Genomic DNA, 16,754 nt, shown 5'->3' with positions numbered 1-16,754 from the left:
TTGCTTCTTCTTGTTTGCACTTTTTTCAAACATGACATCTTTGTTTTGTAATTAGGTATGGTGGTATTTATAATAAAAAGCAATATGTGTAGTTCAGTGGAACAAATCAAAAGCATTCAATATACATTCCTCATTAGTTATACAAATGAAGTGACTCAAAATTTTAACTCGGGGTGTACTAAACCCAGTTTCTTACATACTTGAGGCAGTTACAAACAGTTTAAAGTAAAAAATACATTTGCATGAAGAGCATCAATGCTACAAGTGTGATGTATAACTAATTGCTCTGATGGGTGAATCATGTACTGAATGCTGAAGAACATTAAGGCAAAGTATGTATAAACTTAGTTTTCAGGCACATCAGTACACTTTCATTAAATGAAACTAGTTCTGTCCTGACTATTTGAATACTGTTCAGGTTTTACACAATATTTCTGTTTAATCAAAGATTTATGCATGAGTGAAGAGATTTAGGTTTGACCTTTTAGATGTGTGTTTTTCACTAGCTGTCTGATGGGCACTTTCTGTGTACTGTTTCTGTCATTCTGGTATGCGCATATATGTATTTGCCAGAGGTGGATATTCCAGGTTCAGAAAGTAAAACTCCTTCCCAGGATTTTACTCAAGCTTGCTGGATTTTCTAATTAGTGCCAGGTAAAATGAGTGGAATCAACACAATCCTGGAAGCCTGAGCAAAATCTTGGTGAGGACTTTTAATTTCTGAACCTGGAATGTCCACCTCTGGTATTTGCCACAGTTTATTTGCCAAATAATACACCATTTACCTGACGAAATTATTGTGCTCTCTCTTGCAAATACAAAGATGTTCATTACCAGCAAACTCTTCACACAGGTTCAAAACACTGATGGGCAGGCAGAAGGGCCTGATCTTATTTCAATTTCATCCCATTTCCTGTTTTAAAATCCAATTCTGAGGATGTCTCTGGAACTGTGCCTACATTGTGCCTATCTTCATCACTTCATTTCAGCTGACTGCCTGCTGTTCTTGAGGACGAGACCGGAGACATGGCCTTTCTTTCTGGGCTGTGATGGGGTCTGGATGAGGCCACAGGGATTTGTTTTTGTTCATGACCATGAGTCTTCGGCAAAGGCCGTCTGTCCTGACCGTGTGTTGATGATGGTAGCGGTTGCCCTTCTGCAGCGACTTTGTCCTCCTTCCTGTGTCGTCCATCGTGGGTGTGCCGATGACGGTGTCTAGCATTCCTCGTGTCTCTGGACCCTCCCTCCTTTTTTCTACAGGTGGTGACATGAGGCATGTGTGACTGTGGTGTCATTCATCCTTCACACACTCAAATATCTTTAACTTAGACTTACTTTGCAACACCCTCAAATTTTCTTTCTCTGTAGAAAGAGCTCTTGCTTATCAAATAGATCAGGATCATGTCACAGAAGAACACGCCCTGTGCAGAAAGAATAAACATTACAGCACATCAGTGAGTTTCATCTGCTTTCTGTTAAACTGATCTTGTTCCCCTATCATCTTTTACCAAGCTTCAGTAAAAATAGATTGTTTATAATATTTAGAAAATTAAAAACTATGGCATATAAAGCAATTCCCAAGGGGGCAAAACGTCAGGTGGCACTGCATGCAACCTTATTGTTTACAAAGAAAAGCAATAGAATAGTGCCCTCTTGTGGCCAAGGCTTTCAGTGAGTTTGTTCCTATGGGAAACTGTACAGTCGTGTCCCCAAGTTTTGAGAGTCTTGAGAACCACAATTTTTAAAAATACATTGCTGCCTCAGTTTTACAACCTTTTGTCAGATGTTTATGGCATAATGAAATACAATTACTATACAATTACATACTATCACAAGGTTATCATTTTTGCCTTGTGACATGGTTAGGTTAGGAGACGGTCCTGACTCTTGCTTGATCAGTAATGTCCTTGCCTATGAAACCCTTTTGATGCAGTGATGACTGCACATGTTTGGAGGTAACCATGGTAAACAGAAGAAAACTTAAAAGCACAATTAACCTATAATAGCAACCAGTCTGCTTTTTTAATCAGCATGACAGAGTGATGTCAGCTGTCTTGTCCTCATTAACCTTTTTTCCTGAGCTAATGAAATCATCACTGAAATGAATGAATATACCCAAAATACCCAAGGTACTTTTACTATTTTAACACAGGTACAAGTCTTACACAAACAACACAACCAATCACACACCGGCGAGAAGCGGCAGCCAATTGCGCACAGCGTACTCTCTACCAGAATCACTCCTCACAATCTACAGTTAATATAAATTGCCACCATAAAAACAGGCAGCAAACTTTGTGAAAACCAAAATATGTGACATTTTCAAAACCTTTGGCCATGACTGTACAAAAAAATCTTTCTTGCTCAAACATGCTTTCATTTTTGATCTGTCCATCATCAGTGACATAGGGGATCATGCCAGATTCCAATCAGATGAAGAACAAGTTTAATTAAACTTAATTAACTTACCTTAATTAAATAAATGTCTTCATTTATTTCTCAAATAATAATTCTATATTTTGTTTATAATGTATGATATTTTTTAATAACCCAGACAGCATGGTCAGTTACAGTTGTAAAAGATTAGCAGTTATTGACGGGAAGCAATACTTACAGCACCCATTAAGGCAAGCCCAGACCCAATGTTCACCACAGTGGGAATAATGTTAAATTTCCCTGCCTGGAAAACAAGCAGATGTAAACAGACTGTCATGGCCTGTGTCATGTTGAACAGTCCCTCTGTGAACGCGACCCATGACATGACACAAGCCAAGCAGTAATGTGATCTACATTACAAGTACTTTTATATCAGCCCAAGAAAGGCAACAGTGTCTTACCTGCCCATTAACCATGATATCAAATCGAATGCCATACACTTTATACAGAGAGCGAAATATCTGTCCTTCTGTGTCTCTGTAATATCTAGCAAATCTGCAAGACAAAGGATAATTTGGAAAAGACATGAAATCTACTTTTTTTGCCATAGAATGACATCAAGAGGAAGAGCAAGTCAAAGTTCTAAATATTCAGTATTTCTGGATTCATTTGATCCTACAAACTTTGTGCTACAACAAGCAGACACTAGCAAGTTCCAAAGATGGTCATAGACACCTGAAATTGTATCCTGCTGCTACAGTGTTGGTGGAGTCCTTCAGAGCATCCAGGCGAGTGAAGCTGTACTCAGGTTTGCACATAGAGGAGTCTTTATCTAAATCACAGTTCCAGTCAATCACCACACCAACAGCTCCACCCTTTTATTTTAGTACAGCACATGACGAGAGGAAAAGAAAGAACAATAGAGGTTCAACTCAGTTTCAGTGAAAACTAGGACTAATGATGCTGTTTTTTATGTTTTGTTTGCTTCTTCTTTGTAATATATTCTTAAACAATGGGGCCATTTTCCTGAATGTGCAGTACTGAGACCATAATATAAACTGTGCAATGTAAAACTGTATAATGGCCTGTGCAATGTTTAAGGGTTCATCTGTGGATCAGTATTATAATTTAGATGTTTTAATTAGTTTTTTAAAATCTATTTTTCTAAATATTTTTTGTTTTGATCATGTTCTCTCTTTCTCTCTCTCTCTCACACACACACACACACACACACACACACCTTTCCTCTCAACTACTGCCTCGCTCATCATTTGCACTTGCACTTCCTTTATTATTCTCATTTACAGCCACTATTTAAAACCCAGATGTACATGCTGAGCATTCACTGTCATTCCATATTTTTATTATTATCACTACAATAATATCCAATGTATTACTGAGCATTCTGAACTTTTTGGTTGTATTGTCAGCTTTCTTGTTGGTTTGTTGGACTGTGTTATGGAGAATAAAGGCCATCAAACAAACCCCTTATCCCTCGCCCCTACCCTGCTACTGCTACACCCAGATTAAATAGCTAGCCTGATAACTTCATAGATTGGGAAGCTATAGCATCTTGCAAGAATTAAAATTTTATACGTTAGATTTAATAGTTAAACTGGACGAGAAATATATAATGACACAAATAAAGTACAATGTAAATACAAGTAAAAATTTTCAAATTTTCATTTTAGTTAATGAGTACATTTTTTAACTGCTCATTTTTGTTTTTGTGATGGTTTTTGTTAATGATAATATCCCTGCTGTCGTGACATGTCATAACATGACACAAGCCAAGCAGCAAATGAACAAGGGGAACCCATAATGAAATTCCACACTTATTGAACTTGGTATCCTGCCTAGAAGTCACTCCTAGCCTCTTCATCGAGGACTGGTGATTGGAAACTAATTACTTGTGGGGCTCAGAGTTGTGGCACAAAGACAGCTTGGTCACATGAGGCCAAGGATACTGTGTAGACAAAGCCCAAAATATCTCTGCAAGGACATGGCATCTCATAAGGCAAAGTAAATTGTAATTGTGTGACAGTATGACAGACTCTTGCCTTGACTGCCATTTCCCCAAAACTATGACCAGTCCAGCGCACCAGGTCTCCCACACGGAAGATGGGGCAGTAGGGGTGGTGGACCTGATCATAGGTGCATGTCTTCAAATACGAGTTGTTGGTGGTGCCTAGAACATTGGACCTTAACAGAAGCAGAAAAACAGCAAAGCTCACATTTTATTAGACAAATAAACTTTTGTTGGCCAATTATTGGTTTGCAAATCTTGTGGCACATCCCACCCACACAACCCTTATATGGTATACTTTAGAGGACTACAATATTGAGAGAAGAGGGATCCTCTTTTTAAGTGCTTCTTAAGTACTCAGTAGTAGTAGTAGTAGAACAAGACAGCTGTCCAACTCTCCCAGCTGTTAACTCTCACAATGTTTGGACTCCAACCAGCAGTCTGCTGGACATTCACATAGGTCTGTAATCACTGTCCTATTCTTGATTGTAATAGAAATTATAGCAATTATGCTCTAGATGTGCATAATTACAGATAATTAGTTAGGCTGTGATGAAATGGAGGCAGGCAAAACTTTCCGTAAAGGGTACTACGGGTTATAAAAGGTGCCTGCATGACTGGCATGACAGCTGAAGGTCAACCATGAAGCAAGTTCTTGTGCTTTATGTGTTGAGCCTAGTAAGCATACATACTGTGACCCTCCCTGGAGTGGGCGGGGCCTACTGTCCTGCTGTCCCACACAACAGACAAGCATTCTCAGTGATCCCATTACTTACTGGTATAAATAGAGATGATGGCATGAGACATTCAGAGCAGTCTTATATGCAGGGTTCTCACGGCCAAACCATAACACTACATTTTGTTATAATTTCCAAAAATTTTCCCAAAGCCTTCTTTGCTTATGATAATCATGACAAAAATCATGAGTGTGTGTGTGTGTTGGTTGGGCAGACATTAATTATCTGGCGCTATGCTTTTTGCTCTGCTGCAAAAATTCTGCTGGTGGATTTGCATATACAACTAATTACCAAGATGAAAATAAAATTAATCCAAATCGGAAAATAAGTATAAATGGCAATAAAGAACATCATTCCAAGTCATAGAAGGGCTGGATAGTCCTTTGGAAATTTAGATTACACACCCACAATCTTGTGATAGAGTAAAGATACATTGTTTGACTTACTTGGAGAAGTCAAACTTTGGAAACCTAATGAAGTTCTTGATGTAGATGGTGAAGTTTTCTGCTTTTTCCAACATGGGCTCCCTAATAGGTTATAACAAGAGGTGATCAGACCATAACTATAATGAAATGTTTGGACTTATATCAAGCTACAAGAGATGGATGGATGGAGACATTAAGACAGCTCATTGTATCAGTACTTAACAAAAACCTGAGCACAGGACTACTTAATGACGTTTCTTTACATTGGCTCATGGCTTTGCTCGATGGGGCACCAGCCATGAATCTCACATGTCCTTGTGTCATTTATGCAGCGGCCTGTCTTCACCCCTGAGCCAGGACCAAAGACAAAACCCAGTTACATGCTGGTGGTCAGGCAGGTCAGTCTAAAAACATACCACAGACTTCCAAATCCCCATTGTTTCCGTTCTTAAACTTATTTTGGTTTTATTGGTTTAGAGCTGTAGTTCAGCCTTTTTGGGGTATCTTGAGGTAAGGTTCAGTTGCTTTAATATCTCAGATGCTTAGACAGTGTAAAAGAATGTCTCAAACCCTAGACCAAATTCCACAGATGACATTGATGTGGGGCTAGCAAAACAGGCCTGAAAAAAAAATGTAACACATTCATATACTTAACATTTCACAGGTTTAAATTTCAGCCATGAAGACCTCCTAGTTTCAGGTCAGGTGACCTTCTAGCACAGGAAATGCTCTTGCATTATCTTCTTTTACTTTTTGCAAACTATCTTGCTCAGCTTGTATATGTGTGTTGATTTTACATGGCTTTCAGCATGAAATGACAAGATCACACCTTACCATACCACAGAGCCAAAGCAAGGCATCTGTTCACTGTAAATATTGAAATAATCTGAATTAATTAGATGCTTTGGTGATCTGAGAAACCTCTGCTCTTACCATGGCCAGCTACAACAGTTTCTCCCTCTGTACAATCCTCATTGCGTCCACAATAGCCATCTGGTACTTTTGGACTCTGAAGCCATTAGAAAAACATGATCATATACCAGACTAAACCATATGCAATGGAACTGACACTATAGTAAAATATCACAAACCAGTATTTAATAAATGACTGCTCTCAAGGGTGGCTATTATTTATACTTCCTCATTGAAAACTGAAAAGACTTAAGAACTTCCCTCGCCAAGCCTACATTTAGCTGAGTATAGTGTTCTTTGGCTATACACTCACTGGCCACTTTATTAGGTACACCTGTCCAACTGCTAACACAAATGTTATATCAGCAAATCAAATGGCAGCAACTAAATGCATTTAGGCATATAGACATGTCCAAGATGATCTGCTCCAGTTCAAACCGAGCATCAGAATGGAGAAAAAAGATGATTTAAGTGACTTTGAACGTGGCATGGGTGTTGATGCCAGATGTGCTGGTCTGCGTATTTCAGAAACTGCTGATCTTCTGGGATTTTCACACACAACCATCTCTAGGATTTACAGAGAATGGTCCAAAAAAGAGAAAATATCCAGTGAGCGGCAGTTTTGTGGGCGCAAATGCCTTGTTGATTCCAGAGGATAGAGGAGAATGGCCAGACTGGTTCGAGGTGATAGAACGGCAAAAGCAACTCAAATAACCAGTTCTTACAACCCGAGCCATGCAGAAGGGCATCCCTGAAGGCACAACACATTGAAACTTGAGAGGGATGGACTACAGCAGCAGAAGACCACACCAGGTGCCACTCCTGTCAGCTAAGAACAGGAAACTGAGGCTACAATTCGCACAGGCTCACCAAAATTGGACAATAGAAGATTAGAAAACTGTTGCCTGGTCTGATGTGTCTCTATTTCTGGTGCGACATTCAGATGGTAGGGTTAGAATTTGGCATCCACAACATGAAAGCATGGATTCATTCTGCCGTGTATCAAAGGTTCAGGCTGCTGGTGGTGGTGCAATGGTGTGGGGGATATTTTCCTGGCACACTTTGGGCCCATTAGTACCAATTGAGCATCGTGTCAATGCCACAGCCTACCTGAGTATTGTTGCTGACCATGTCCATCCCTTTATGCCCACAGTGTACCCATCTTCTGATGGCAACTTGCAGCAGGATAACGTACCATGTCATAAAACGTGAATCATCTCAGACTGGTTTCTTGAACACAACAGTGAGTTCACTGTACTTGAATGGCCTCCAAAGTCACCAGATCTCAAGATTCACATGTGCAGCTGACAAATCTGCACCGACTGTGTGATGCTATCATGTCAATATGGACCAGACTCTCTCAGGAATGTTTCCAGTACCTTGTTAAATCTATGCCACGAAGGATTAAGGCAGTTCTGAATGCAAAAGGGGGTCCAACCCGGTACTAACAAGGTGCACCTAATAAAGTGGCCGATTAGTGTATTCTATATATTAAACTTGTGTCATTGTTGTTCAGGGCCCATGTATCTGAAATACTGGTGAAGTGCATTAAAAGTAACCTTTGTGACAAGTGCTCTTGTGATATTGTTAGGACTCTTACTTCAGAGCAGTAGCCCAGCCTTTGGTTGGGTGTCTCAAGGTAATTTGTCACCATGAAAAAAACTCTATCCCCCTTAAAAAAATACAATGAACAAATCAAATTATTATCCAACAATTTAATTATCCTATACATTTATTTGGGAAAAATAATTTAATTTTAGTTAATTTAATGATCTTTAAAAAAATGCTACATAAAATACTACATTACCTCGGCAAAGTCTCTTAATGATTCAAAGTTCCAGCATTGGTTTGTTCATAGAAGACGTGTAATATACATCTAATTTCTATGCCTGCCAAAGTTTGTGAATATTTTCACTCAGGTCATGATGTAGTGAGGATGTAATCCATAGTGCAGATGTGCACTATGTGCACTCAAGCCTGTGCATACAGGTACATGTGCTACATTCTGGTGAAAATGTCTGATGACAACCACCATCTTAACTTGTGGTTATACCACTATGTGCATGATGCACATATCAGGAATAGTGAATTGCAATTATCCTTCTAACTTCTGCCAGTTCTGAACTATGGGTTCAAAGGTTTTCCACAATTGCTTCTGAATTAAAATAAACCTATTGAAATGTTAAACTACAGTCATCTGCCTGAGTTGATCTTTCCTCATTTGACCTGTCTCTGTAAGGTCCTAAACCCAGACCCCATTTTACAGAAAATTTTTTGCAGAGCTAATATATCAACATACTGTATAATGAATTAGAATATTTAAATATAAAGCCATTGCACTTGTTGCTGTCAGGCCTTGATAATTGATAACTGACAATTGATCAGACATCCTTCATGCATCCTGTCCTTCCCACACTAATTAAGTTTTAATTAATGTTATGACTACACCAGTAACCATATCTTTAAACTCACATCTTGCCTTAGAAGGTTCTAGGGACCCAACAAAGATGGTGATTCTGTACATGCATTTTCTTTGCATCTTAAAGGCCTTTTTATATGAATGTTGTTTCAACCTCATCCTGGGAGTTACGCTCACCTGAGAAGGTATGACATAATCTTCAGGCCCCCATATCTGGAGGCCCAACTCTGTGCTGTTCATGAGAGCCACACCTTTGACCTTAGTGAATACAGAGCTCTGGATGGCCTCCTCGGTCTCCTGGTACCCTTTCTTCCATATGAACACCCAACTGCAAAAACAAAACAGTGTTTCACATCAAATAAAAAAACTCACACAAGGACAGAATATAAATATAAACAAAATATAATGTGTTCTTGTTGGTTCAAAATGTCCATACATATGGATGTCAATACATTTTGTAATTAGCTTTTTTCCCCTGAACCCCTAAATCTATGACATTTCCTATTCTTTACAGTCTATACGCCTCCACTCTGGAGTGGTGTCACACATCTGTGCTTCTGTGTGGACATATGTGTGTGCATTTAAATCATCTATCTTCTATAAAGGTTTCTGGTATCATATACAATGTGAATGGACACAGAAATGGTAACGATTGCTCTGGTACTTGGGAAGTACTGACAGTCGATAATGGGAAATTAGTTAATGAAGGAGACCGCCCAAAAGGACCGCCCACCTCCCAACGAAATTCCTCACTCCATAGAAAATGCTTGACAGATAGTAATGTATTGATATGTGTGTTTTACCATTTCTGTGTCCATTCACATTATATAATATCACATTATTTTTATATACCAAAAACCTTTATAGAAGAGATATATATATATATATATATATATATATATATATATATATATATATATATATATATATATATATATATATATATATATATATATAAATGTGTGTGTGTGTGTGTGTGTGTGTGTGTGTGCGTGCGTGCCTAAAAGTAGGCTACTATTATAATGAAATAATAAAAAGCAGGCGCATTTAACAGTGCATTCTTTGTATCCAAATCGTGGCTCAACAGTAGTCCGTATAATTATTAATAGCATCCATGTTTAGGTACAAGTATGTTTAGGTAACACAATACCATAACTCTTCTAAATTTCTTCAGTCAAACTAGCGCAATGACCGCAAGCCGACCATGTCTACAAATAGCGTAGCCATACAAGACATGGTGGTTTAAGCACGCTCTAATTAGCCAACGAAAGCGTCCTTCAGTATTAAAGGACCAATATACCTCTATTTTTTATTTATCAAGTGTTTGATAAGTGACCGAGAAAAAACGAGACAGGGGCCAGCTGACATTTCTGGTCACTCAAGCATTTTCATATCCAGAGCACTTACCCGATTAAATATCCGATTACTCCTAACTGAAAGAGCCTGAACAGAACTCCCACTTTCTTGTTATTAGCAATGACAAACTTCTCGGTCTTGTAATCGAGAAGCGAGTAGAAAAAGTTGCCCCAGGTCTGTGCCATTTTCGTGTCTGGATACCGTCCGCGTGCCGGTCACCTCTACAAAGCGTCTGCATTGGATTAACTGTCATGAAGTCGCTTCAGTAGCTGTGTAGTCTACACACTTTTAAACAGGAAACACATTTCCTTTCCTTTCTTGCGTATTCCACCTTCTATATCTGCAATGGTGTCAAATTGGAAAGACTTCTATCTCTGGAAACGAATAAAGCGAGGTTTTATTCATGGCCGTAGCTAGAGTTAAAAAAAATGGGGGTTAGGCGGGGTTGGATTGAGGTACGGAGGTTAGTTTATTATTTTTATGTAATGTTGACGGGGGTTGGGATGGGATGATTAGCTTTAGTCAAAATTACGTAAATGAACATTACATTCTAATGTCGAACATTCTACATTGCATGTAAACATAAATATCCTGCTGGCTACCTTCCTCTTCACCCCTTTGGGCATTTCTGTCCTTCTGTGTGCTGTTTATTTTCTGCGGGGATTAGGTGTTGTTATATCAGACACATAATCATTGTTGAAAGGTAGGAGTTGAGCAGGGGTGTCAAACATACGGCCAAAAAATTACTTCTTTGCACTAATACAAAGAAAAAAGTGGACTTATTGTTAGTTCCATGTAATTTTGGAATGAGTTTACTGGGTCTGGCCCCCTTGAGATCCGATTAAATTGTATGCGGCCTCCAGACCAAAATGACAGGTGTAGAGGTTTCACATGCATTACTGATTGGAAAAAAAAAAGAAAGGCAATTAAATATGCCTACATCAATAAAATACATAGATCTAGAGACTATTACAAGATAACTTGAAACCACAAAATAAAAGTTATTTGATGCTTATATTCATTTCCAAATTTTGCTTTGAAATGTTTCCTTTGTTGAAACCTTTTTTTTTAAACAGTGGCATTGTGTGAAACATAAAGCTAACTAATTAGGTATACATCTAACGTGTGCAAATGACAGTGGCGGTCAGTGAAAGTGCTGACTTTCACCGCGCCCTCTCTCTCACAGCAGGCACGACATAACAGGTCTCAACTTAATATAGCATGCACTCGTCTCGCAGAAGAAATTGTCAGCCGATAATTGTATGTTTGTAGCTTTCAATGTTACATTTTGACCTTATAGCTGGCAACCGTCGTGGTTTTCTGCCTCAAATGGAAATGTAAAATCTGTATGATGTCTGGATTAACGCTGAGGTGAATGAGTTAAATAATGATCTCAATACAGCTATACGAAACAGCAACATCTGTAATAACATAACACGAAAACGAAGAAGATGAATTGTCAAACAATATTGTTGCAGTTGCATTAACAAATCAAAGACATGATGAGCTATGTTTAGCTGAGTTAGCGGCGATTCTAACTGTGCCATTAAAACGTTTTGATGCCTATATACCAATGTGTCTTTGGCAAGTAACTAGTGCAATGTTTTGGGAGAAACCAATTGGGACTCTGAAGATGCACTTGTCCTCTGCTCTGTGAGAAGTTAATTTTACTAATTAATTTTTATTATTTTATCATATCCAAGTATTCCACTCATCCGTATATGCAATTTAAATCTTTCACCCGACAGCTGTATTCTGGGTTTGAATATATAGTCTTCCCTGTACTCCGTAGCCTACACAGTTAAGACGCACTTAAGATATTTGTGGACCAGTAGTGGATACTTGGTTTCACTGTTATATGACATGTAGCCTACAGGGCGGCTAAGAGGAGGCACGGCGGAAGTGAAGCTGGCTACATATGGCGCAGCACACAGGGATACGCATCCCTGCCCACAGGCTGTCAGAACCACTTGATCGCTGCGGTAACGGCTTTGCCAGTTAAACGAAAAAGTTTACGAATATGCAGTTTGATTCCTATATGTACTCATAAGGGTTTTTACTACCGTGTGTTTTGCTAAGAAACATAGAGAAGACCTGCGGCGTTTACAAGAGTTAAGAGTTTCGTGTCCCCCAGGATGGCCCAGAATAATACAAGGGGAAGTGAAGCTTTACACTTCTACCTCGGTTTTCACATTCATCATGTGTGCCATTTCTAAACGTTAACACAATTTAGTCTATATACATTTCCATCTCTACGCAATTGTAAAGCGGATTTTCCGCAACAAGTAAATGTTTTTCAACGTAACTGAATTAAAACCGTTGTCAATACTGTAAAAATCCTAGGCCATAGCTGCTATAGAATATTATTAGTTATGTTATAATGGATAAAGTTCATACAGTAATTTTATAATTGTATTAATGTATAGCTACTTTCAGGGCTTCAAGTGCGCTGAATGCAATTTCGGAAATCATTGCCAAAATAAAGACATTTAACATTATTCACTGCATCTATACTTACTGCTTCAGTTATTCACTCATTACCTGTGTATTGCCTCCAGATTCTGACTCCAAATAAACGATGATGCAAGGAATTCATGACCGCTTGATTTTTAAAATATTTACATTTACTTTTATAGAAAATAAGTACATTGAATGTTTGCTTATTTACCATGCTGCAATAGGGTTTCTTTATATTGTAAATTAACAATCTAGAAGGTAGTTACTTTATTAATAGTGTTAGCAGTTTATTTTATTCCACATGTGCCTTTACGCACCAATACTATATAGCATGCATAATCAATGTGCCCATCAAGCACTCTCCGGTTCACCAAAGCTAATAAATTAACTAGCATTTAATCAGTAAAATCACCAGAACCTCAGGAGTTAATGATGATCATAACGAAGCTTCAATATTTGTCAATGCTTTTATTATACTTCACAGTTCAACATAAAAAAGTGGAAAATGAGGGACTGAAATTAAAAAGGGAGTATATAGGGAAATTTAGGTAGGGTAAGTCAGAAAAACTGCTGGTAGGTGTATTTTAGGGCATTATGGTAATTTACTGTCCACCCCTAAGACGAAGGACAAGGTGAAGAGTGGACTCCTTCTGGATGTTGTAGTCGGAGAGGGTGCGGCCATCTTCCAGCTGTTTTCCAGCAAAAATCAGCCTCTGCTGATCTGGGGGAATGCCTTCTTTGTCCTGGATCTTGGCCTTGACGTTCTCAATGGTGTCACTTGGCTCAACCTCCAGAGTGATGGTTTTGCCAGTGAGGGTCTTCACGAAGATCTGCATGCCACCCCTGAGACGCAGCACTAAGTGGAGCGTGGACTCCTTCTGGATGTTGTAGTCGGAGAGGGTGCGGCCATCTTCCAGCTGCTTGCCAGCAAAGATAAGCCTCTGCTGATCTGGGGGAATGCCTTCTTTGTCCTGGATCTTGGCCTTGACATTCTCAATGGTGTCACTTGGCTCAACCTCCAGAGTGATGGTTTTGCCAGTGAGGGTCTTCACGAAGATCTGCATGCCACCCCTGAGGCGCAGTACCAAGTGGAGCGTGGACTCCTTCTGGATGTTGTAGTCGGAGAGGGTGCGGCCATCTTCCAGCTGCTTGCCAGCAAAGATCAGCCTCTGCTGATCTGGGGGAATGCCTTCTTTGTCTTGGATCTTGGCCTTGACATTCTCAATGGTGTCACTTGGCTCAACCTCAAGAGTGATGGTTTTGCCAGTGAGGGTCTTCACGAAGATCTGCATGCCACCCCTGAGACGCAGCACTAAGTGGAGCGTGGACTCCTTCTGTATGTTGTAGTCGGAGAGGGTGCGGCCATCTTCCAGCTGCTTGCCAGCAAAGATCAGCCTCTGCTGATCTGGGGGAATGCCTTCTTTGTCCTGGATCTTGGCCTTGACATTCTCAATGGTGTCACTTGGCTCAACCTCCAGAGTGATGGTTTTGCCAGTGAGGGTCTTCACAAAGATCTGCATGCCACCCCTGAGGCGCAGCACCAAGTGGAGCGTGGACTCCTTCTGGATGTTGTAGTCGGAGAGGGTGCGGCCATCTTCCAGCTGCTTACCGGCAAAGATCAGCCTCTGCTGATCTGGGGGAATGCCTTCTTTGTCTTGGATCTTGGCCTTGACGTTCTCAATGGTGTCACTTGGCTCAACCTCCAGAGTGATGGTTTTGCCAGTGAGGGTCTTCACAAAGATCTGCATGCCACCCCTGAGGCGCAGCACCAAGTGGAGCGTGGACTCCTTCTGGATGTTGTAGTCGGACAGGGTGCGGCCATCTTCCAGCTGCTTGCCAGCAAAGATCAGCCTCTGCTGATCTGGGGGAATGCCTTCTTTGTCTTGAATCTTGGCCTTGACATTCTCAATGGTGTCACTTGGCTCAACCTCCAGAGTGATGGTTTTGCCAGTGAGGGTCTTCACGAAGATCTGCATGCCACCCCTGAGGCGCAGCACCAAGTGGAGCGTGGACTCCTTCTGGATGTTGTAGTCGGACAGGGTGCGGCCATCTTCCAGCTGCTTGCCAGCAAAGATCAGCCTCTGCTGATCTGGGGGAATGCCTTCTTTGTCCTGGATCTTGGCCTTGACATTCTCAATGGTGTCACTTGGCTCAACCTCCAGAGTGATTGTTTTGCCAGTGAGGGTCTTCACGAAGATCTGCATGCCACCCCTGAGGCGCAGCACCAAGTGGAGCGTGGACTCCTTCTGGATGTTGTAGTCGGAGAGGGTGCGGCCATCTTCCAGCTGCTTGCCAGCAAAGATCAGCCTCTGCTGATCTGGGGGAATGCCTTCTTTGTCCTGGATCTTGGCCTTGACATTCTCAATGGTGTCACTTGGCTCAACTTCAAGAGTGATGGTCTTGCCAGTGAGGGTCTTCACAAAGATCTGCATTTTTCTATATGGGGGGGGGGGGGGGGGGTCAGGGGAGATAAAAATGATAAATGTCATTCACACATACATAGTAACTAAAGTGTACTGTAGTAAAATATGTATATATGAATATCCTTAAATTTTTAATGAATAATTGTTATATATGCAATACTACAAACACAGAAATACATTTCACGCATAAACACATTGACTAATTTTTATACAGCCTACAAACGTCACTTATCATTTAACTAGAGTCTAAAAAAATCACGATCAGAGTCTTAAAAAAACGTTCTTCTCGTTCTAACATACGCCATTTCAGAACATCCGGGTTATTTCTCCGAGAAGAAATTTCTCCGTGAAAATGACTCAGCAAAAAGCTAACAAAGGACTAGCTACTAGCTAACAAAGCAGAACGGTTGATCATATAGACAAGACGCAAATATGCTATTTCAATTCTAAAAAAATATTTTTGCGAATATAAGACAAAAATATAAACATACCTGCTTATTTTACGACGCGAGCAAAATAGAAAACTGGTAGCTATGGCTAACCAGCGGGCTAACCGATTACACTAACACTCGGCGAGTACAGACGTTAGAAAACAGGATAAAAACATACCCGATACGCTAGCTTTTTTATCATCACAACAGCTATATATGAAGATTGTCTTAAAATCATAACTTACCCTTCGAGTAGAAATGTGTTAATAAGATCTTTAATGCGCAACAACGTCTTCTTTCAGTGTCGACTGTAATGCGGAAAAATGAGGCAGCTACATTTATAGAAAAACTTGCATAGTGACGTGTTCATCGTTATATGCCGTGTCCCTTCCGCACTTGAAAATAGTTCCTATTTGGTTTCGTCAACAATTATCGTGTACACGGTTTAAACAGTTAAATTACAACGGTTTAAAAAGTGATATTAAAAGATACATGTTTTTAAGTTACATATGTATAACCGAATTGACCAAAACAGGTTACTAATATCTAGCACCTGACAGCGCAGTAATACAAACGTTATAGAAACAGATGTCTCTAGAATATGCGAGCTGTACCGAGTCATCTGGGACACATCTCATGCGATGATTGGATGGTTTGGGTTGTTTTTGCGCAATGTCATTGGTGAATCATATGCCTGGAACCTACAGGACACCGGCGTTAGACTGGTTTCGTTGCTAAGGAGTAAATCTGACAAGGAAATAACTAGAGCTGACAAGACACAGTTTATTACACAGTTATATGTTAAACGCAGTTAGCTTTGCTAACAGCAACAAACTACTATTCGATTAAGTTAGGCATTTCATTTTAGTAGCGTTATTAGATCCATTCCTTAGTTAATTAAGTCACTAAATTGACATTGCATGAACAAAACAACGTTCCTGATTAGCTATCCAGTAACCACATAATTTCAGCTTTTTGTATTTTAGTATAGCTATAACTCTAGGTTTTATTCACATAGTACGCAATGTGTGACACAAGTGGATTGCAATCGTGTCGACCCCCTCCCGATACCGCGACAATCTAGGTCACGTCAAAAAGCCGGAGAAGCGGAGAACTGCTCGACCGTTTCAGCATTTTTGACACGTAATTTCACGAAAGCAATATTCTGGTCATCCACAAATTGTGTTTAATT

At 39.9% G+C, this 16,754-nt stretch overlaps 2 protein-coding genes across 2 annotated transcripts; both read right to left on the bottom strand.

Moving 5' to 3' along the window:
- p2rx5 (purinergic receptor P2X, ligand-gated ion channel, 5) lies at positions 1-10,694 on the bottom strand. The gene is made up of 12 exons (XM_077011644.1): positions 10,303-10,694; positions 9,073-9,223; positions 8,077-8,148; positions 6,498-6,573; positions 5,828-5,912; positions 5,586-5,666; positions 4,437-4,578; positions 3,112-3,251; positions 2,838-2,931; positions 2,615-2,680; positions 1,336-1,421; positions 1-1,254 (listed from the first exon to the last, which is right to left on the bottom strand). The coding sequence occupies exons 1-12, from the start codon at positions 10,434-10,436 to the stop codon at positions 981-983; spliced, it is 1,401 nt and encodes a 466-aa protein (XP_076867759.1). The 5' UTR covers positions 10,437-10,694; the 3' UTR covers positions 1-980.
- A 2,462-nt stretch (positions 10,695-13,156) lies between these two features.
- On the bottom strand, positions 13,157-15,965 carry ubb (ubiquitin B). Its single transcript, XM_077011640.1, has 2 exons — positions 15,808-15,965; positions 13,157-15,144 (listed from the first exon to the last, which is right to left on the bottom strand). The coding sequence occupies exon 2, from the start codon at positions 15,138-15,140 to the stop codon at positions 13,311-13,313; it is 1,830 nt and encodes a 609-aa protein (XP_076867755.1). The 5' UTR covers positions 15,141-15,144; positions 15,808-15,965; the 3' UTR covers positions 13,157-13,310.
- Positions 15,966-16,754: the final 789 nt, after the last annotated feature.

The sequence above is a fragment of the Brachyhypopomus gauderio genome, chromosome 7 (genome assembly GCF_052324685.1).
Source record: "Brachyhypopomus gauderio isolate BG-103 chromosome 7, BGAUD_0.2, whole genome shotgun sequence".
Taxonomy (NCBI): domain Eukaryota; kingdom Metazoa; phylum Chordata; class Actinopteri; order Gymnotiformes; family Hypopomidae; genus Brachyhypopomus; species Brachyhypopomus gauderio.
Note: the sequence above shows the minus strand (reverse complement) of the source record. Positions and strands in the feature narration are given on the sequence as shown.